Source organism: Bombus huntii, chromosome 12 (genome assembly GCF_024542735.1).
Source record: "Bombus huntii isolate Logan2020A chromosome 12, iyBomHunt1.1, whole genome shotgun sequence".
NCBI classification, from domain to species: Eukaryota; Metazoa; Arthropoda; class Insecta; order Hymenoptera; family Apidae; genus Bombus; species Bombus huntii.
Window position 1 is genome coordinate 12,039,312 of NC_066249.1, and position 24,373 is coordinate 12,063,684.

Below are 24,373 nucleotides of genomic sequence, written 5' to 3' on the forward strand. Positions count from 1 at the left end.
ACTTCCTAGCTCTTTTCTTAATATATTGGTTACTGCACCTGTGTTTCTCTTTTTCCATGAACCAATAAACTAGTTTGATAGCTGACGAGGACAAGTAACGAGTCGTTTCGATTGTCCATTTTTTGGACATAATAGCTTGTTTATTTAAGAATTTCACTCTTTTTAAATGTCGTCTCGCCTCTGTTAAAATAAATGATATTTTAATTAATTAATCTTACAAAAATTGGATATTATTCAAACGAGATACACATAAACCCGATAAAGAAGCGCTTCATTGGGAACGAAGGATATACGTAAATACTTTTTGTAGCCACCGTAAATTCTGTATATAAGTAAAATTAATATTGTTCTTGCAAACGTTTAACTTTTCAAACAGCTCTACTTTACGTAACCCGATTAATCAGCGCAAGTTTCTGTACACATCTTACTCTGACTGTTCGTCGTAATGAGTAACTATCCTCGACCAAACCATTGAGTTTAACGTTCCTCCGTTTGTCGATAGCCAATTACGTAATCTCAGTCCTGTATTCGCTAAGTCTTTAACGGTAACAACATCGAAATCGGCACGGCTTCAAAGCGACTTACGCAACTAACGATTCGTAACAGTATCGTGTGCTTGAGCACCCGTAACCAGAGAAACGTGCCAAAGGAACGTAAATTACATCGCATACAGACTGTATATCGGTCTATTCGTGTTTCTGCACCGACTTCGATTCCTTCGTATCCGGCTGCGACTCAGGAAATGAAAGTCAAAGCAAAAATCGGAGAACGAGTGCTCTGATGGTAGTCAGACGATGTGACGCGTTTCTTGGAAACGAAGATCTCCGGAAACCATATTCGTGTCGACGTGCATCTCTTCCCCGGTTGGAGAAAGAAAATCGAAATCAACGGAGAAGTTCCTCGTTAAAGTCGACGAGACTTCATATCCGTGCCAAAGATCACTAGTCGGACCAGTGATCGATACTTCGAAGCTGTCTGAATCATACTACCTTCTCAATATATTTCTACGTGTTTTAACGGAGGTTTCATGGCACGATCTATTTTCTAGATTTTTTTACACTTTGGCGATTCAGAGTTCAGATTCAATAGTGCAATCATCCTCTATTTTTGCGACGGAGAATGTACGATTAAACCGCGGATCCATTTATGAAGAATTTAAATTTGTAAAGAATGTTGTATGTGTGATCCATGAGTATTGGCAACTTTTGTATTATATATTTTTTATCGTGTGGGTAATAGTCATTTATTTCAGGGTATATATGTCGGAGAAGGGTCAGGAATAAGGTTGTGGGAATTTGATGAATCTTCATTGGAATCGGCCATCGTCGTGTTATAACGAAGGTACGGTCTGTTAATACGAGTATGGATGCTACCGACTCGACAATCAACCGCGGCGGTTGGACACTCGTGATACTAGTGATGTTGGTCTTAGGTTCAATAACGAATCCGCGGTCAACGGGATGATAGATGTACGTGCTCACAAAAATCTAAGTCAGACTCTTTGCGAAAACGTGGAATATCCGCCGAGCGTACAGACTCTAAGTAACTCGCTAATACGACCTCACGAGAGAATGACTCTCCGTCGCGATGATGCTGCAGAGGAAAACTATGATGGGGTGTGTCTGAGGGCACGAGATCATCGGATTCGTCGAGGATACCCTTCGTTCAGAAGGTGAGGGAATTTGGCGTTGCTGCTAATTGGTCAATCTCCATATCGGTGGTTAGAAAAAGATGCTAGCCGCCCTCGAGGGAAAGTTGCTAGTGGGAGACGCCGTTCGTTGAAAAATAGGTCTCTCCTATCTTCCTGTAGCTGGGACAAAGACTGTTTGTTTGAAGGACTTTAGTCAACTAAATTCTAAGATTTATGACGGGCCCTCAGGCTAGCTGAACTTGTACTCCGGAGACGCATCGACATCTGGCAATCATCTTGCTCGAAGAATAGGGTCTGCGTGTGGCGAGCCACGGGACAGAAACCGTTGGAATGTTTACTGTCGCGTGCCGTCACAAATATTTCTTTTAAGGAGAGCTATAGAATTACTCCATACTTTTGTTAGACAAAGCGTTCATTCCGTGACCGCGGCTACGTTCGGCGACTGGCTGTCGTCTCGAGCCCAAGCTCATTATCACAACTCGCGAACAATTACAATCGGATTGAATAACTACAATTGTTTAATTACAGCTATAGTAGACTCTAGATTAGAATGTTGCGGGATTATCCAAAATTCCAAAGGCTCCGGTGTTCTTTCATCTCCGACATATATTTATTCGTGGTTCTTGTCAAACATAATTTCATTTTCTATTATTCTTCAAAGTTCTTTTTAAAGTACAGCAAAACGAACTTTCTCTTGTCCATTATTATGTGTTTCGTTCAAGTAATCATTTCTTCGTCAGGGTCTGAAGAAATATGGATTTGCGTAAACATTTATCGTCGAATTATAGTTATTTCTAACTGAAAAGTTTCAATTTTGTTTGAGATATAATTCCACTGCGAATATCCTTATGTATCGCGTTTGCCTCGCATATTTTTCATTCAAGAAACAAATACATTTATCGCCATTTTGTCGGGTCAAAGAGGTTGAATAAAGGATCAAACCAATTTATAACGGTTGTGGAATCGTAGATTACATTTCACATCCTCGATATTCGTAGCCATGAGAAATAATAACTTGGAGCATAACCTAACCGCGTTGTCGAATTCGGAGGATCGCGGTTTATAAACACTCACCACGTTCGATCATTTAGAGCGGTTGCCTCTATGCGAACTTCAATGTATGGATATGCAACAAGTATCGAGAATACAAATGTTTAATTTCTAAATAGATACGTGTCCGATTATTTCGTTCTATAAATATTCGTGCTAATGATCGCCAATGATTAATGAAATCACGAGAATAAAGAATCGTGCTTGTGCTCACGAGCGAAAAAGGCAAGTCACGCGTTTCTACTATGATATTTACGACTTTAACGATTTCATTCGCGCAATAAAACGTTATGCGATATCGCGTTTTATTTAAACGCGTCCCGCGGTCTTTTTTTTACCGCCGTTCGTTCGTAAAATTCTGACCGAATCGGCCTACCCGGGTAGCAGATAAATATTATCGTTCCTTTGTTCGGCGTATCGCGAGCATTAATCGGCCGATTTCAATCCTCGTGGACATCATGCGCCTCGATGGAAACGGATGGTCGTTAATATACCCAAACCAGGCCACAAGTAAAATAATATCGTTTTTAGTGGAATTGTTCCGTGCAATATGCACGAGGAAAATGGGAGATTTGAATAGCGAGAGATAATCTTTGTTCGGTTTCGCTGCATCGCCGGTAATTGGTCTGACTAGTAGAATCAGATTGTGTCTGATCAGACATGTATATCGCGTGTACACGTTGTACATAGAACGCTGATTCGAAAGAAAAAAGGGAAGATAGTCGGTTTCGCGAAACTGTCAGCGATAGATCTGGATAAGTAGAATAAGAGTATGTTTGGTTAGTTTAATAGTATTGAATAGTATCAGGTCAAACATATACATTTCGTGTGTACATAGAATATTGGATATTTAAAAAAGAAAATTGATAGCAGGTTTGACTAATTGTCAGCAGTGAATCTAGATAAGTAGAACGACGTAGCGTTTGGTCCGACCAGCAAAGTGAACTCGTATCTGATCACTGGGTCAAACATATATTTTGTGTGTACATGAAATATTAAGGATTTAAAGAAGAAAGAAGGATATATTTTAATCGTTTCCAGTAACTATGGGCAGTAGTTTTGAACAAGTGGAATAGGGCTGTGTTTGGTTAGACTACTAGAATTATCGAGAATTCATCTGATCGATTCTAGTTTTTCTTAGTTTCGAAATTTCAACTGAAGTTCCTGGAAAGCTAATTCTTTTGCAGACGAATTTTACACACTCAGATATATTTCTCGTAAATGATTTGTTTTTGATTATCAAATTATCTAACAAATATCCTTCCAAATGTCTATCATTGCTGGATCATGTGACAACGTATAAATTGACTAAAATTCTTGCTAAGCTGATTCCTAAATCGTCAATAATTTTCATCGTGTATCACTCTGATCTCTTGATCGATTTTAACATCGAAGGACTACATTCCCACCGTCATAATAATAGCACGTGCTTCAAAAAGTCACGTGATTCTCTACGATCCTGTCGAATTTCTGGTGCATAGATCGTTACGACAGCGAGGAACGTTAAAAGCTCGAAGCGCGGCGATGCGCCGGCCAGATAAAACGCGTGCAACTCTCGGAGAATGCCACTACATGGTGCGGCACGCCATTGTCCCACGACAGCTGGCATAGTTTTATCTTAATATATATCTCTTTTTGTGTTGTTGCGTGCGCTTAACGGAGACGCTCGGTTAGTGGCCAAAAGCGTCCACCGTCATTCGTTTATTTCTTTCCTGACACTTAGCTGAACGATAGGGTTGTAAGCGCAGAAAACTCGCTGAAACTCGAGACTACGCGTATCTTGAGTTTCACGAACGCCAAGTGGGAAAAATGGCATCGTGGATTTATGGAAACGCAGAATAGCGATATTCTATCGAAGCCAGTATCATCGCTACAGACGTTCTTTATCCGGTAGGGTGTCGATTGTTCGTGGATTTTCAAACGTGAAGCACGATTTCGAACGATAGCTGATAGATCTCTTTATTGTCTACCGACAGGAAATTCTGTTTGCCATTCGACAACAATATGTGCTGGCGAATATTCGATCGCGTTCCACGTGCTACAGGTATTCACGCAACATGACGTCCCCGTGAATAAACAGATGCTGCGTATCGACCGTGTTTTAGCCACTCTTGTTTCCCCTTTTCTCTCTTTTTTGCAATTTTTCTAATGGAATGAAAAGAAAATCTCTCTATAGAAACAGTATCGCGGTTTGTCGAATTAATTTCTATTATTTACTTACGAGTATTTCTCTTTCGATCGAATTTTTTTTCATTCCATACGCACAGCGATACTGTCATTAAAAATAGATTTTGTGATCGAGTATGGAGCCCGAATGTTGAACGATAGTGTTGTCTAAATTCTCTCTATAATTTAAAGGACCATTCAGAACGAGAATGGAACGTATCGAATAAGTGAGTGCGAATGATTGGCGACTAGTGTGCTTCGTTCATTAGCGCATATCTAGTTTTGCTGTACGAGTCTTGTGCTTGTTAACGGCGCTATAGTATTTCCATTTTTTATTCTACGTATCTCCAACAGCTGCGTTTTCAATATAATAGAATCGCGTTTTTATGAACTTCTTTTATTTTAGTTACATGAAATTTTAGTTACGGTTTGGTTAAACGAACTGTTGAATGAATCTACTCATCCGAATGTGAAGTCCTATTACATAGACGAAAATAGGTAGTGAGAGGAATCAATGGACCCTCATTACATCAACTACAATTATATAAATTATATGTTTCCCAACAAGTTCGTATAAACTTCGTTCTACTATACTCTGATACATTGTTAGACTTTGAATAATCCTACGAAATTCTGACTGCACCACGAAATTCTAATCCTCAAAAGTGATATCTGTCTCATCAGATATAAATTTAGCCTAACGGCGAACATCAAGGATAAAAAATATAAAGCGAAAGGGTGGAAAGTACTTACCTATCACCGTTAAATTGACTTTGGAGTTTCGTGTCTGGCCGATCTGGAAATCGACGCGACACCTGTAGATGCCAGCGTCCTCTTCCCTTATGTGGTCCACGCCGAGTTCGGCCGGTTTCTTGTCCGGCATGAAATATGCTCGATTCGAAAACACAGTGTCGTCCGACCATCGTTCGGCAATACCAAAATCCCGATCCCTCGCATCGACACTAAATGAACATACGGCAATTTAAAAGAAAAACGGTTGAATGAGAAAACAGTAACAGTGACTTATTAATTATTATAAAAAAAAAAGAAACGGCTGTTCCCATACGACGACTCATATTGAAGTCTTCAGCAATCAAATCGCTCTACGTTTTTAAAGACTTCATAAGCACATTTTTACCGCACACGCAACTGTATTTCACGTGTATTATACATATCGGTCTACACGCATATCCTTTGAATCAATCCTCAAATTTATACATCATTTATTCGTGCAAAATTAAGATACTAGATACGACGTTACGTCTTTGTGATAATATTGTAGGAACGTAATCTAACAATGGTAGTGGTCCTCCAACAATGATCCGTTTATTCAAGCGAGACACAAGATACCAGATTTCGCATGAAGAGTTTGCAGAGCACTTAAGACGAGTGTAGAAAACGGTGCCGAAGTTTTATCATAATTATTTTAATTAACGTCACAAGCGGATAGACGTATGGCCGGAGTATCACGCTGAATAAATTAAACTACCATGAAGTAGCGCGAATGAATCAGACAGTTTTAAATGTAAACGTCAGACGTGCGCGTTTTAAGATTCCCATTAGTTTTGGCGTTAGTACGACGAGCTCCTTCGTACAAAAGGTGGACGTATTTGAAAAGCAGCGCACGACTACAGACTGAGTCGCGATAAAAAACGGACTTATGAATATGAACTATAACGCGAGCGTCCCTCATTCGTTTCTAAACACGTATAATGAATTTTCTAGTACTATTCAGAACATAGAATTTAACTGCGATGACGAAGTGGCATCGTATGGATGTATTTATTATCTTTTCGATAGAGGTAGAAAATTTTAATAAAGAAAATTAATGGCTGACAAAATAAGAACTATTGAGAAAAACTGTGGCGCATATAGATATTTCGAGCATAATGTAAATTTTATTTATGAAATGTACTAGTTCTATGCAAGGGAATTGATTAATTCTAATTTGTAACTCGTTAAATATAACAATATCAGTTTAATTGTATAAGAAAGTTCAAAATGCAAACACGTATATATCGTTTTCATGTCGCTTATACGTTATGCTGTTAAACGAGCGAAAGCTTTAACTTCGAAACATAATCAATGAAGTCACATAGGCGAATCATTGAAGGAGAAACTCCGGTTGACCGTCGCGACTCGTTCGACGTGGAATAAATTTTCTGTCGCGACCAGACTGCTGCTTGCCTCGCTCGATATCGGCCACACTAACCTTGCGCCTCGTCGACGACCTGGTTTACCAGGCTGTCGTAGTCAGATAGAGAAACGACCCACGGCTACTTGATCGTGCACATAAAGGACTGTGTACAAATTGATTTGCTTCTTACCTGTAAACGGATGTACCGAGGTCCTCGCGGTACCACAGCACTAGGTGCACCGAATCCCCTTCGTGAGTGGTTGATATGTCGCAGGGAAGGTACGTTGGATCACCGACAAGCGCCACTATGTGCGATATCGGGACTGAAACAGAGAAAAATACGAAACTTTTACTGGCGATGCCGATTTCTCATTAATTTGGATAAATCTATCATAATTCGCCTGAAAGACGAATAACCATTTTTTAGAAAAAAATCAGGCGATGACAGTGGTAGAAAATTTATTCAATATGTTCAATTTAGAGTTTAAATAACGAACAATATAACAAATTCGGGTATGACGTATTAAATAGGTATATTTCGAAAAATGTTGAGTATCTTGAGCGAAGAAACCTATGGCGAGGAACCAATACTAAATCTGAACTAACTTAAGATCTTCTACTATCCTTGTGAGCTAATGGCTCGTGGTTTAATGCTCCTTAACTTTCAAGGCAACGCAAACTAACGCTTCCTTCACAGTATCATCGATGAAATGGTATATGTAACTTTTTTGCAAATGACAACAAGAGACGTTTCTACTTGAAGTTACTAAGAGATGTTGGAGTAAGAAATACATGATTTTTTGTATGTTAATATACGTCAATGAGATAGTATTGTATGAAGCGCGTTGAAAGGCTAAGAACTTTCTGGTGGAAACTTGTCAGTCACGTAATCCGGAATGATGATTTATATTTTGCGAGTCCCTCGGCTCGGATGAAGGAACGAACTTAAGATTTATGGGCCGCCTTCTCGCAGCCCAGCCCAAAGCAGCGACTCGCGTAGCGTATCCGTAATGCACACCTGCATGTTTATGCGGCCGAGTGCCGCGGACCACATGCAAAATTCAGAAAACCGATCCAGAAGGCATCGTCCTCGGAGAACGTATTTTCTAGAAAATAATCGCGATTTATGTTTTACTTTGAGAGTTGTAAATGGTAATGTATTTAGTTTAAACCGGTTATTTTAACTATGGAAAAGGAGAGATATCAACTGTTGGGACTTTGACAGAATTTTACGGTTTCCGATTTATTTTATCTTTTTTTTTGTTCTCAGAAAATTCAAACTTGAAAACTGATAGTGCGTATATTTAAATAGCATAAAAATAAGCACGTACATTTTTAATAGTTTCCAACATGTTTCTATTTGACTACATGTCGTTAACATATATAAATTTTTCCATGTTCTATTCACAGAACTTTTTCTCCATTTGTCACAATTTCTACTCGCTGCCGTAACTTAACTGCATTTTCCTTATAGGCAGCTTTTACAGCCTTTGCAAGGCCGGTGCAAAATTATATTTTAGAGGAAGTATTTCTTTCTTGGCGCTTATTACGACCATTCAAAGATTTCAAACGTTCCTTTTCCAACGCTCTATATACGACCATTAATTTCTCGAAAATTCCATCGCGACGTTCGGTTGGGAATTACGAGAGTTGACTTTTCCGACGAGCCGGGAAAGTCACGCGTCCCTTGAACAGCGCAATACCGCACGGAAACGCGCGTTTTCTGAAAGCTCGTTTCTCGGGTGAAATGCCGCTTCTGTGCTCCACGGTCCACATGAAAATCCTCCTACTTAACCAGTTGTTCTAAAAACAAAAGGGAAAAGAAATGAAGTGGAGGAACAGGAAAGAAATACATGAAATAAAACGAAACGAAGACGCTCTACTCCTCGTCGTTGCCGGGAAAACGAATCTCCAGTTGTCCTCCAGAGACCCAGATGCGAGCCTTCTACGATTAAAGACGAGCGTACGAAATGAGAAATCATCGTTTTACATTGCGCTCGCGGCGGTGAAAGCATTGACCTCGCGATCGACGCATTATCTTCGAAACAAATGGATACTGTACCCTACAGCAACGATGAAACACGCGTAGAAACAAAAGGTAGCTATTGGTTGGTTTCGGACGCGAGTTATTTATCGCGTGAATGGCTTTAATCGCGTGGATGCTGCATCAGCTTGCAGCCAATTTTCTGATTAACTGGGATGAGCCTGTTAAGAACGTTGGAACGAAGTTTGTTTACGCCAGACGCGCGATCTGATGTTTCTTCTGAAGCTATTTGTTAGGCTTTTAGTTATCTATTGACTCGTGCTATTACATTTTTTGTTTCACTATATTATTTGACTGCAACTTGACTGACGAAATATGAGTAGATTTGATGAGAAAATTTAACTGCTTACTCAGTGAATGAGTGAGTGAGTGAGTGAGTGAGTGAGTGAGTGAGTGAGTGAGTGAGTGAGTGAGTGAGTGAGTGAGTGAGTGAGAGAGAGAGAGAGAGAGAGAGAGAGATTTTAGGAAATTCCAAGTATCTTTCCTTTCTTTTGAGAGACACGAGTGTAATCATCTCGACAAGTCTGACCAGTTAACGTATCTGCTACTGTGTGTATTACTCATTTTATACGAAAAATATTCAACGTAGAAAAGTAGCTGACTACTATAACGTCTAGTCACCAATGTACTAATATCGTCAATTAATTAATAGTTTATGGATTTAGCAAACACATTCATGTAATATCGTGATATAATGTGTTTACAAAGAGTGGACAATAGAGATGTTAATCAGACAGAAAAAGACGATTGTTGTTCAACCTGAACTATTCACGCCAAACGCACAGAAAACAGCGCAATCCACACTCTCTCGGCAACGCCACTCGCAACCTCTGTCTCCGCTCAGCTCGCACTCTGCTTCTCGACTCGCGACATTGTTCATAGTTCGCCCGATATTTCTTAGGCCTTTCGTCCACGATACTACATTCATTACGTTCGATAATCCCCAGTGTTCACACTCAACGATATCACATTACTATGATTCCAGATTCGTAAAAGAGATCCTATCGTATCACTAGAAAGGAAAAAGTGGTATCGTTTTACTCAGAGATTCGCATTCGCTGCCTGAGAGCTCTGGTTAGGTTCCTTCAGCCTCTACGTCTGTTTCCGTATCCAGCGAAGCCAGAAAAGAACGTGGTTTTCAGCAAAGCAAGCTTTGGAGAAACGTAATACGCTTATCGCGTTTGCACTGACCACTGAAGATTCGCGATGTAACGTTATCATCCTCTACGTACAAGCTTTCTTTCCTGAAACTTTTCTTTCTCTTTCTCGAACGTGTGGCCTCCTCTTTTCGCATAATCGGATCGCCACGGGAGCAACTGGTAATGAGCATAAAGCGCGCGCATGGAACATGCCAGGTGAACACGCGAGGCGCGCGAATGTTTGCAGAACGACGACGGGAGTGTTCAAGCGGCTGAATGAAGTGGCGGAGAGCAACACCTAAGCAGGCTAAGATACCGGGATTAAGTGGTATAGGCCGGTACTTAGTCGGCAGATTCGATCGTGACCTCGTAACTTTCGTATCAAGTGGCGCGACTCGGTAATTAGTCGGTCGGCGCGATGTCTTAATGCGTATAATATCGAGAATTAAGCAGCGCAGGACGTGTAATTAACAGGTGCGCGCAGAAGTTCGTAGTATAGATTAAGTAGTACGTGTCAATAATTAGCGGCACGATAACTACACGCCTCACTGCCGAGATTAAGTAGAATAGATCCGTATCTGTCGACCCGGTGCGTGGATTATCATGCTTCAGTGACGAAGCTGTGTGAGTAGCGACACGGTTTGTTAAGGCTCACGATGGTGTGGGATTAAGCACAGCTCTGTGTGTTGATTTCCTTGGCGGGACGTCTCGCGGAAGAACAGAACGAGCTTCTGTCAGACAGCGATGATTTAATTCCTGGTTGGAATTGTTAAGTTGGAACCAATGTATGGAGATTTGGATTACGTTGATTATCTCACGAAGTATGAACGCGTTAACGCAATAATTAATCTGTAATTTTTTAAGTCAATTTATAACATTAGATTTTCTCTACAGCGTTATGGCTAGAATAACGAATTCAAATTTTATGCACTACTCCGTTGTTTGTTCCTTAATCGAGCACTTCAATTTGTCTGTTCTAATTTTCTTCGTTGCAATTTGTAAATTGAATTTTATCAGTGTTAACTAAGAATTCAAATTTCTATCTTACACGAATATCCTATTTCAAACGTAACTCGGAAGATCCTGATCTCCAACGACTGAACAACACCGTGGAATAAATTATTTCGGGGCAGAAAATTGCGAATTCTGATTCCCCGTAATCTCCGCTACTATCTCCACGAGATCCAATCAAGTAATCGAACATTCATGAATTTCGCCCTGCCAGGTATAAAGAGGATCCCCCCATGGAAAATTAGGCCGCGTAATCCCATCGTATATTCTATTCTTCGAATCTGTGGTGGAAGAGGAAGTTCGAAACATTCGCCGTGGAAATTGACGAGAAGTTTCGTTCTTCGATCCAACCCCGTCGATTTTCAGACGATACCACCTCTTTACTTTCTCTTCGTGCTCCCTTTTCTAAAGCTTGTTCACCGCCTAGATGCGTCACATTCGAGAATATCGGGATAGAGGTTGCGGCTCGGACGCGTTATCCGACCGACGTCTATCATCCTCGCTATATTTGTCGGATTTCAAAGAAGCAAAATGAATAGAAATACACAGGGGTTGAGGAAGAAAGAGGACACAGGTCGCGAATCCTCGATTCGAATTCGTTCTTTCTGTCAGCCGGTGAAATATGATTACACTCGAGCGTTGCTTTATTGATATTCGAGCATGTTCCATGGGATGCCGGCGTGACATTCGACACGAGCCGGTCGGTCTCGCCTTCTGCCTCGTGCAAAATGGTTGGATCGATGTAACGCGTTTCGCGTTCCGCGACCTCTTTTTTCCCTCGCGCCACTACTGTCCGCTCTGCGGGCTTCATTTCAGATGCGCGGCAAATGTAGTGGCGTAACGTAGCGTCTGATGGGAACATTTGTCACGTGGAGGAAGGATATCCGATCAGGTGAACCAATATGATACCCGGCGGTAGCGAGAGGGATGGAATTTCGCGGACGAAATATAGTTGCCGTTTATTGTTATCGTTTGACTCTTTCAAGGAATTGTTCCCTTTAAAGACACTTTAATTAGATTTTTAATTAATTTTCACTCCTCTGGAAGCAACGTATAATTGCTTCTTTGCAATTTTCTAAGGTAGACGTCAAGTATTTCACGCTACTCTCGATGCAAATGTTTAATTAAAGGAAAGAGGCGGATAGGTGTTGGGTCGCAAATGGACCAAGAAATGCTGGCAGATGATGTAATCTACACGTAATTACGAAAACATTTAGCATATAGCCCGAAGATCTTATGGCCTCACGGGGATGGAAAAAAGCGAGGGGCATGAAGAGATAACTGGCAGTGTTTTAAAAAATAAGTTACAAAATAATTGCATACGTAGCCTGTAAAAGACTCGGCGCAGTTACGAAATTACGTGCTTCAATTAATTTAAAGTGGACCTTCGTGCTCTGGGCTGAACGCCGTCCGCGTCCTCTGTTTCATCAACACCGTTTACGCTTCTCCTTTTTTAATTAACCGTGAGACACGAACGACCGGTTTAATTCCTTTTAGCTCCTCCCTTTTAATGAATTATAATTACCCCCGGAAGGATGCGATTTAATCGAGCGACACTGCAAATAGATCGACTCAGCTTCCAAGTCCTAACTTGTTGAAAGTGTCTGCTCGTGCAGAAACTTCCGAGAATGCTTTGTCTTTTGGTTCCTGTTCAATTTTAGAGTTTACGTTTTCCAGTTATTGTTGGCCTCTGAACCTTTTCGATCTTTTCATTTACCATTGGGCGGTTTAATTATTTTTGAATTATTACAAAGTAGCCTTAATTAAAACTTGGGAGATATAATAAGGAGACGAACGTAAGAAAATAAGAAACAAAATGGAATATAGAAAACATGGAAAAGTATATTAAGAGACGGAAAATAAGACAAGATATTCTATTTTGGATATTCTATTATCTGGAAGTAATTTCAATCGGAAACAGAAATTCACTCGCTTTTCGAGATATTTAGTAGCGACCTCTAATGGACACAATTATTAATATTCCTGTGGCGCTGAACCGCAACTACGAAGTCCTCTCTGCGAAATAATCTCATCGAATCATTCAGGGAATTGAAAGGTATTTGGTAATTTGATATAATATCCAGAACGAAACCGACTGTATTAATATAAAAATTAAATAAAATTCGTTTATTATTTTATGAATAATTCAGAAATGACCATTAGCTAATGGAATAAGCATGCTTCTGTTTCATTTTCATAACCCGTGCTGCGGCATGCGTCTCGAGGATTAGGATTGCGCCTGAGGAATGCCGCAGTTAAGAGACCTCTATAACAATAAAACAGGTCAGTAGAACCTCTTACCTTAAACTGCCCGCCGTTCCACTTTGCTTGAGAAATTCGCGATCGCGTTTCTTCATCGAACTGCATGGTTATTTTTTCGAGGCTTTCGAGGATCCTCGTGACGCACGTGATCATCTGAACGATCAGTCAGTTTCATTCATCTCAGTTCTACCAGAAACTGATCATTCAAAACCGAATTTGACCCAGAGCAGGATAATTTTACGACGAACTAAATCCTTGACACGTTAGTTTGTCCAATAAATTCGTACCGTGATGAGTTTTAACACATCTCCCGTAACATTTGTCCGTGTTTAATCGAGAGCCGGTACATTGATTTACATATATCGAAAACTTATTTACGGTGAAAGTATTTCATCCTGTCGTAGTTGCGTAAACTGACTCGATCGTCTGCAGTAAATAAATTTTGATCTTGAAGATCGGCACTTTCTGGCCATCCTGGATGAAAATAAAATTCGTGACCTGTACAAAGAAATTTTATCGAAATTGATAATGAATATTTCAATATCGGTCCATTGATATCTCAAGAAAAAGGCACGGATATTAAAGCAGAAAACTTCGGAACAGCAGCGCGATAAACTGCACGAACTCATTGGATGACCTAATAAATCCAGAAAAATTCAACTCAAAACTGCCCGAACAACTTTCGCGTTCAAGCATCTTGAAACACAGCATCGAAGTATTCCCATTCGGCGGAAAGCACTGCTCCGTCAACCTTGAAACAGCTGCGGTAAAAGGGCACGAAGTTCGAGAAGATCTCTTTCCATCGAACGATATACCACATAGTGAACGTACAGTGGCACGCGACAGTATTAGAATATCTGTAAACGTTTCTATCTCTTTTCATTATATCTCTAACGCGTACGATACGATACGTACAGTACGATTATTTGATAAAGTAAAACTATCATCTACCTACTCATCATCTCGCTGTTCGTGTTACATTTCTAAAAATATGAATTTCCATAAATATACTTGATCGAATCACGACAGTCGTGTCTCGTTACAGCCCCAATGAAACTTTGAAACATTTCATATAACACGTACGAGACAGAATACAAATACAGAATAGAAATACACTCCTCGTCAAAGAGATAGCCCAGGTGAGTTATCTTTAATTTCTCAATGACGAATGTAAAGTTTTTCGTCTGTAACGTATAATATCAAAACATTATGAGCTCAGGATATGTGGCTTGCTGGAAATAAGTCACAATATCGTAGATGTTTGTATACAACAAAGAAAAACTATTCCAAACTAAGGTCGGAATGATAACACACTCTGTTAATATGTTTAGAAATTGCTCAGTAGTTCATGATCTATCAACGAGTAAAGATTACAGTACAGTATTATATAAATTATAAATTTGTAAGTATGTAGGATGCGGAAAAAAATTAAACGAGTCCGAAAAAAAGCAAATTCTTGAACTAAAACAGCGACAGTTATCAGTAGCAAAAATATCGAAAGTAATAAGATGAAGTCGTAAAGTAATACACAATTTCTTAAAAAATGTTGAAGATTATGACAAAACGAAAAGTACTGGTCGGCCGTCATCGTTATCCGATCGTAATAAGCGAGCAATTTTGCGTGTACCTTCCAACTCACAGTTAACAACGAAGCAAGTAATGGAAAAATCTAGTGTTAGTGCCGGTGTTTCAAGTGTTCGTCGAGTTCCACTATCCTGCAAAGATATTAAGAGGCTAAAATTGAAAAAGAAACGTTCGTTAACAACGAAACACAAAGTAGAACGTTTACGCTTTGCAAAAGAAAGAATGCATTGGAAAAAGAAACGGAAATGGGGAAGGGTACTATTTTCAGACGAAAAAGATTCAATTTGGATGGTCCTGATGGGTTCCAATATTATTTTCATGACATAAGAAAAGAGACAATGTCGGCAATTCGACGACAAATGGGAGGAGGCAACGTGATGGTTTGGGCCGGCATCGGCTATTTCGGCAAGACAAGTATCAAGTTCATCAATGGAAGAATGAATAGTGTCCGATACATAAATTTAATCAAGGAACAAATAAATAATTATGCAGAACTGGACCTGATTAAAACTTTCAACAAGATAATGCATCTGCATACACATCAAGATTGGTCCAATCATATTTTAATGAAAATAATATATCTGTTTTGCCTGCACGCTCCTCGGATCTTAATATTATTGAAAATTGCTGGGCAGAAATTGTTCACGACGTATACGCGAATGGAAAGCAGTATCAATACGTACAAGAATTAAAAAATGCAATTGTACGCGAATGGAATACGTTAAGTCAAAATTACATCCAGAAACTATATAAATCGATACCAAATCGTACAATAGAAGTAATAGAAAATAAAGGGGGATGTACCCATTATTAAATAAGTATATATGTTTGATAAGTAATTATTGTCAGTTACAATTTATGTTGATTATTATTTTCAACGAACCGCATATCCTGAGCTCATGTTTTGATATTATACGTTACAGAGAAAAACTTTGCACGCGTCATTGAGAAATTAAAGATAGCTCACTTGGGCTATCTCTTTGGCGAGGAGTGTACTTTCACGAGTCACTGTAATAATAATTATCTAAGTGTTTCGAGTCCTCACGTCCTCGAAGCTCGTTCATCTGACCGTGCGCATGGACGCACGAAAAGCTGGCCTGACATTTCACGGCGTATCAACGAGCTGCGTACACTATGGCCGCCACGGCGTCATGCTGTTTGTCATATCGCGGGAAACGTGTACATAAACGGCTGTCGCGATGGCAGCCAGAAGCGCACCGCCGGCTGTTCGAATCGATAACATCAGCCGAGAGAGAAACGCCTCCGCTTAGGCTCTAGCTCCGATTTTATCGTATCAGACGCTAGTTGGACCCTTGATTAACGCACCGCGTCGAAATCACCGTGTTTGACCATCACCAGGCATGATTGCGGCTGCGGATGAAGGATAGGTGTTGGATCGTGAATCGTGAAGGTGGTCGTCGTGTTGAATGAAAATTTCGGAGAAATTATGGGTTTCCTTATCTGGTTGGTTGATTCACGATTCGAGGGCTTCAAAGTTTGTTCTCGGTTTTGTCGACGTGTAAAGGCTGATAGACGTTAGAATTGATTCTTCCAATTTGTAGAAACAGCGTAATGTTATGGATTTGTAGTTATAATTGCATGTATAATTCTGAGGGGAAATTGTTGGACAGGTTGTACAACTGTTGCACTCGAGTTTATGGTTATTTGAACTTTTTGATATTGAAATCAATACGTTTCGTGAGACTTCGAGGCTCATATTTGTCACTGAATGTATTCTCAATCTCTGCTTGAGATGGAGTCAAATACGCGAGTTTCTAGATGTGTAGCGTTTCGAGGGATGCAAATGAAACGTCAGAACGGTTATGAAATACGATCACGTCATTGTTCCGTCGATGAATTTTCGAAAGTGGATTTGTGTGTTTCAAGGGAAATTTCCGGCATGTTATTTTGCCTATAAACTTCGAAACCAACTAGTCGGACAAAAATCATAGAAACGCATTAGCACTCGATTATAACGGTGTGAGTATGATGGGAATATAACTATTGTTTTGTATTAGTATAATTAATCGAACAGATGCATTTCACGACAAGTAGTGCGAATATAGAACAAATCGGAAATTTTAGTAACGATTACTAACGATTGTCATTTTCGTTGTAAGCTGATTTTCAAATTCGTCGTAATCAGATTATTATAAATTTCTTTATAAAAAATACAAATTACGATTGTTACGAACGCGTTATAGAATTGCCACCAGCATTATACTTGTCGATTCTATTCTTTCGACGCCCTCTCGATTCCTGGAAACGTTTAATTTGCTCGTAAAATGGAGGGCTTCCATAAAATTTTTTTGATCCCCCTGTTTGTTCAACTGTATCGCGGTGCAGCCATAAAACAAGTCCTTTCGGGTGTTTCGATAAATTTCATGCGCCTCTGTTATTCCATTATGATATATTCTATCAGCATTACTGATCCTTTGAAAGCGCAAAATTTGACGTGTTTCATGTGGAATCAATATTAGTAATTTCGTTCCATATAAATAAGATCAAATTGTATATTTAATTTATATAATAGACCAAGAATTATTCAATTGCTCATTTAACGACAATATTAAACGTTAAAATATAGAATCAGTTAGTAAGAGAATTCACGTATATTTCAAGCTTACAACAGTCTATTGTAATTGGACAATTTTCATTAAATTAATATGATAATTATGATATATAATTTACCCTCTAGAACCAAATGGTAAAAAGATACGAAATTAAAATTTATTTCATTTTATTATGCGTTCGCCGTTATTTTGTACAGTTGCCCGCTATCTTGATGCTTTTGAAAATAATTTCAAGCGATCTTTACAACATTCCCGCGTATTTTTAACAAGCATACAAAAAATATGCAGAAACTTATGTGCATGATATAAAGGTACAAGCGTTTTGCCATATAATCTCGAGCTTTTACATCTCCGATAACAAAAGCTTGGTGAAAGGGTTAACGAACCATCGCCACCGATAGGGGAAATAAGCAAACGACAGTTCGTTTGAAGCGGACACAAGAGAGTAGGTGTACACATCGCGAAGTTCGTTCTACAAATGTAAATTGGCTCGCCAATTTGCACAGTATACTAATTCCTACACGCCGTTCCGCTGCGACTTCTTTTAGAGAAATTCTCTAGAGTGCGTCTACTCGAACATTGAAACCATCTGCAGTAATTTTCACTTATTATATGCACAGAGTACTCATATATCTTTCAAAGAAAGAAGAAAAAAGAAAGGAAAAGACTACATATTCAAAACGTTGATTTATTCAAAAGATTAATAACGAGGTTTAGGGAAGATTAAAAAATATGTGTATTACCTTGCAATATACAGGATGGTTGGTAAAACTGGTGATACAAGCGGAAAGGGGGTGATTCTATGCGAAAAGAGAAGTTTCTATGCGAAAAGAGAAGTAGAGAAAAGCGACTTTGAATTTTCGCTCGGTACGCATACGATACGTTATAACGGATCTCACTGTAGATCGTTGTCTCGATGAAAAAATTAAAAAAAAATGAAAAAAATTTTTAATCTATATTTTCGACTTCTTTTTTCGCGTAGAATCACCCCCTTTCCGCTTGTACCACCAGTTACCAACCACCCTGTATATTCGTCTAGTTTCCACCGTTGGCTAAATATTAGGGGATTACGCAAAAACAAACTTATGTTACAATCTAATATTTCTACGTATTATAAAGCATTAAAAGTCTTCCTATTTATTGAAACAAGACCGAGACTCGGGTATAAAAATTCGAAGACTGTGTGGCGGATCGGTACCAACAGGACGCCGACAGGTCGAGGCATCAACGCGGCGCAACACCTCCCGGGCGATCCGCGGGTACCAACCGCCAACACCAGAGGGCTACGACGACAACGAGTCTGTCTATCTCGCTAACGGTCGAATATACGAGCGAATGATACACATACCGCACCTAGCGAGACTCCCTCTACGTCTAAGGCAGGGACTACTGGGCATAGCCTTACTGACGAGTTCACCGATAGTCCCGGGACGAAACGCAAAACTCTCTTTTCATCTGGCAGCGTCAATCATCATCCGCGACAACTGCATCAGAATCAAACGATGCATTTCACGTCCAACTAAAAGTATCGTCTATCAAACGACATTTTCCTTCTGAAAAAGTTCATAAGAAATAACGAACGGCAAAATATATCGACTGTTTCTAACTCTGTCAACTAATTTCCAAAACATAAAAAATGGATATTCACTGTAGTATGAACCAACCATCCTATGTCACGAATAGAACCGAGTATTTCTAGCGAAATTCGTGCACTAATTCCGATCAAACGCAAAGCCGCAACATGTTAATCGAGCAAAATACTATTATTTGTTTCGCGTGTGCTATTTATTATGGATTAACGAGAAAATTCGGCAACGATAATTTATGTGAAAGTAGTTCGCGGCCGAGATAGGATCGCTTAATTAAATCGTTTACGACTGGAAATCTGCTCTCCCCTGAAACTGATACAACGAAACATCGTGTGTATCGATATTATTAAATATTCATTACATAATAATGGCAGACATGTTGCAATGGTATTACGCGAACGACGCACGCGATATTCAGCCAACGAAACGCGATATCGAGCTTTTCTGCGTTTTTCGGCGAGTTGTAATTTAATAATATCAGCGGCGGTTTTCGAGTAAGAACTGCGGCTATATTGGCATCGCGTATTCTGGCTAACCGTGCACATTAGCGAGAATGTCGAGAATATCGGTCGGATTTACTTGGCTAATGAAACCAGGAAAATTCATAAGTTCAAATTTCGAACGTTGCCGCGCACCTACAACGTTGTTATCAAAAGCAATCTCGTTTCAACGACGATTTATTTTCCCTTTAACAATAACCAACCGGCTTCTCCGTGTGCCGATAATAAAATATTGAAATTCAACCCGGGATACAGAGAAACAATGGATGTGTCATAAATTTTCGTTCGTCGTTTCGTTACCATTCAACGTTGAAATGTTTTATTCCTACGTATATGTGTATATAGACGTGCACGCGGACGTGTATGTGTTTGTACAATCATGGTAACTATTCAGAATAGGACAAGAAGTTTCCCGGAGCTTCCCAGGGCTTTTGCACTCCTGGCTGTTGCTAACCAGATTTTGCTTCTACTCGAGGCGTTAATGTATCTACGAAGTGAGATCCGAGCACGTTCGCGTGTACAGTGTAGCGTTTATGGCTCTTCTGCTTGTCAAGGATATACGAGTTTTTTTTGGGAAATCGATGTGATTCAACTTGATCTCAGTAGCCAGAAGAAAGGGATCATCCATTAAGGAAATACAAAAGGACGAATTACTTAACTCATTAAGATAGTGAAATAAAATTGCATGAATTCAACATTATTGTGTTCTTGAGGTAAAGAAACATGTATCAGCGTCATTTATATCATATCATATTAGATGCATTTACAGAAGTCCACTATACACGTCAGAGATGCAATCGAGGTCTCTGTGATTTAAAATAGCGTGCCACAAATATTTATAAATATTTTTATTATTTTATTATATTAATAAATAATTATAAGTAGCTTTTCAGAACGATTGGAAATTTTATTAACGTAATCATGATATTTCTGTCCCATTGCAAAGAAATTCAGTCTTTTATATAACACCTACACAGTGTTTATTCGGAGTTAATTCCACCGATATCACACCTTCAACTCACAAACATGGCATATATTCACTTGCAACTTTGTCTTCGATTTCATCTACACAACGAACTTTTCCAATTTAACAGAGAATTGCTTGTTGCTTAGCCATTATCTCTCCTCTTGAATTAAGCCCGAGAGAATCGACCAAGAAAATTTGTCAATCCTCAAGGACGCGTCCCAAATGGACTGAATATCGTCGTTGCGACGACAGGAAGTCGCTAGGGAAAGTCATAAAATTATCGTGGTTCATCGGAAAAAGGGAGCGTATGATCCGGGCTTATCGCGAGGGTTGGAGCGTTCGCGTGGCACGAATAAAAAGGGGAATAAGCCTGTATGTATCGGACGCTGGCTGTCCGGAGAACGCGAAATCTGATCCGCTTCGAATGATATTTGCTCTTCCGAGCAGTCTTGGTCGACATGAGCGTGGATACGAGCAATCGGATTTAAAGTGATAGGAAAGCTGGCCTCGGCCCATGGAAATGCGCGGTTATTGCTCATATCCGAATAAACCGAATTTGCTGGCTTGCGTGTCGTCCAAGATCCGCTACCGGTTCAACTCATGATATTCCATTCTGGTTCTTCATGTATTTTATTTAGACAAGTGATAAACGCGTGTTTCCTCTATGAATAATTTTAGGAAATATTTATACGTAGAACTGTACAGGAGCTATTTCTCAGAAATCCTCCAATGGGTAGTTCTGGATTGAACGTTACAAAATATACATATGTGGAATGATTTAAGTAGTGAAAACTCGAATGCCGAGAAATATTAAGAGACCGAAGGCAGAAAGGAGAATAATGGATAATACGTATGAGAAGAGATTACCGAAGAATTATTCAACGAGGAAAGAAGGTTCCATAAAACATTACTTATGTGAAATTAATTGAAAACATTCTGGAATTAAGGACAGAATTAAAATAACACCACAAATATAGTTTTCATTTTAGAAGTTAATTAAATGGTCCCAGCATTTTTGCACACCACTGCATAGGCTTCTTTTATCAAATAATTTAGACCCGATGATGAATGAATTACTGTTAGCTTCATTGAGTTCTTGACGAGCAACGGATTGAAAAGCAAATTAGAAATTAAATTAACTTCGCTGGTATTATATTCCCTGGATCTCTGGCAGAACACAAGAAGGCGTTGATTAATTTTCAACTCGACGAAGATAATGAAAATTATCTACGAGGTGTAAAATATTTCTAACGCTGCTTATTAATATTCGCAAGGAATTTCAATGCTCCAGTTGCATCTTTTGAATACGCTGCAAGCAACTATAGACTTCGTCCATCGCTTACGAACCGACTAAGAGTCGAAACTTCGACGTATTTTCGAACTGTTCTCGGATGGAGTCGTATCAAAGTGGAATCGCGAAGTTGAACTGATGGCTTTGTTACATTTGACGTGTTGTTGACCGCTTAATTAGAGCATTAATCGAACTGTCGAATATAATCACAACGCGGAACAGCCGGTTATTATTTCGGAAATTGCGCGTCCGGAAGTTTTAATTGGTTAATTACGATAACCGTGGGACGACTGATACCGTTTCGGAATCGAATCGTCCTCTGTCGTATGTATCGATCGGCATTCTCCTACACGCTTTTGCGATGGCTTAACCGACCATAGCTATAGAAACTGTAGACGGTAGAGCCGTTACAGAGCAGAGAGCATGGTTCATTTTTCTTGAACGAAACTAATTTTGCGGGACGCCCGTGCTCAAACTTCCGGCTCATCCCTTCGCAAGACAATTTTTCTCACTACATACCACACGCCACTTCCGTTCTTCGTTTCTTCTTCGCATTATCTCCGACGTTCCGAAGAAATCTCGTGGAAAGGACGTTAAGTGTTAGTTATTAACCGAACGTTATCGTGTAGGTTGTTTGCAGACCTCTTGGGGTTGTTGTATGAGAAATTTGGCGGAGTAAAGCGAAAATTTAGGTATCGTAGAAGCAGTGGGATTATTTGCTTTTAACAATTAGGAATAAAAAAGAAAAAAAGAACAAAAAAAAAAAATAGCTAGAAGAGCAAAGAGACAGAAAATGTAACTACGTGAACAAGAGGAGATCATTGGAAAAAGTGCGTTCACAAGTTAGTTTTTTGAAAGAATTAAGAATAAAAACTCTTTAAGTGGGAGTGATTATATAGTTAAATTATTATTGTGTTAATTATCGTTTTATTATCCGGCATATTACAAATCAAAATCTGTCAGCAACGCAACGTTTTTGCAACATCATATCGTATAATGAAACGCAACGTTGATATTATAACGAAGTAATACCAATTTGATTTAATCCTATGTTTCGTTTAATCCCATGGTACTGAATATTTGCGAGGGAATTTTTAAAGACAACGCTCGGATGGAATGCAATTTGTGCTCTGTTTCCACGGTATATGAAACGTCGCGATTTCTTAAATTGATATTTCATAGACAACAGGGATATACGGTATTTATTTTTCGTCTATTGCATTCCGGATTTATCTGCTACGATACCGATGTGCATTTTTAAAGCGTCTCCTACGTATATTACGTCTGCCGCCTGTCTGATAGCTGAACTCATATAAAACGTCCGCAATATTTTATACGAATTCTCGGCCGCTCTTATTCGATATCGTGAAACACACGGCAGGGATATTCTGGCTTACCAGGCAGCGGCTGGCAACAGCATTTCGGAATGTTCATTCCATCGAGTCGGCGTCGCGTTCGTTTTAATCATGTTCGTTTCCCTGGCGAAAACCGTTCGAGATCGTGATGCGACTATAATTCATTCGTAAATTCAAAATACACTCTACTAACGATATATTTTGACGTAGTGGCGTTAACAAAACCGTGTCAAACTAAATTTCCACAGCAGAATTAAAGTTCCATCGTCCGATTTTTACACCTTTCAGAGCTTTTAGATTTCAAATTGAAGAAGTTGTAACTCCATTAGATCTCTAATCATCCTCGACTCCATTTGTTCTGTTCGCACCTCGGAACGTTCTCTTCGATAGATTCTTTATTCTACACCTTGAACGTTCCTCCGTTCTTGATCTAATAGATCCTCAACCATTTGCTTAAATTGCTCAAGTAGAATTATCCCTGCATGACTATTCGGAGAAGTATAAAATACAGAGTTCCGTAAATCACGTTTTGCGTCCATTTTCCAGCAGCTTCGAGGAACCTTGAGATGTCCCGAAATTTATATTGCCTTGTTAATTAACATATTTCCACGATGGACAATATTATTTAGAACGTAGAAATTTTAAGAAGTAAAACGATACGTTTCATCAAATAAACGAGGTGCTCCTTCTTCAAAGGAAGACTCGTTGCAAGAACAACGCGAGATGAATACGAAAGTCTCTATCCCTCGCTCTTATTAATCGATTTTGACCGGATGTTTCCGGCCATTCAGCGGGTAGAAGATAAATATTTTTCCTTCGTAAGACACCCCGAGCCGTTTGAAACGAAGGCAGATATAGAAAGAAAGAGAGGGGGCGGATCTGGTGTTCTCAGGTGCTCTCTGCAGGCTCCTTTGTGCAGAGATGTCCCTTTGTTCTCGCATTCGTACGATGCAACGAAGTTCAAAAGGGGGATTCTCTCAATTCGCTGTGCAATTCATTGTGCCCGGAATAATCCCGTTGCGAAGACGCTCCGATTCACTCGCCGCCGCTTCTC

General features: G+C 39.5%; 1 protein-coding gene across 1 annotated transcript in view; it reads right to left on the bottom strand.

The window, feature by feature from the left end:
• LOC126871900 (neural cell adhesion molecule 1) overlaps positions 1-24,373 on the bottom strand; it is a 297,362-nt gene that overhangs the window by 74,530 nt on the left and 198,459 nt on the right. Inside the window, exons 2-3 of the mRNA XM_050631230.1 lie at positions 7,195-7,327; positions 5,621-5,829 (exon numbers count right to left, since the gene is read on the bottom strand). Coding sequence (XP_050487187.1) covers positions 5,621-5,829; positions 7,195-7,327 — 342 coding nt within the window. The remainder of the gene's footprint in view (positions 1-5,620; positions 5,830-7,194; positions 7,328-24,373) is intronic.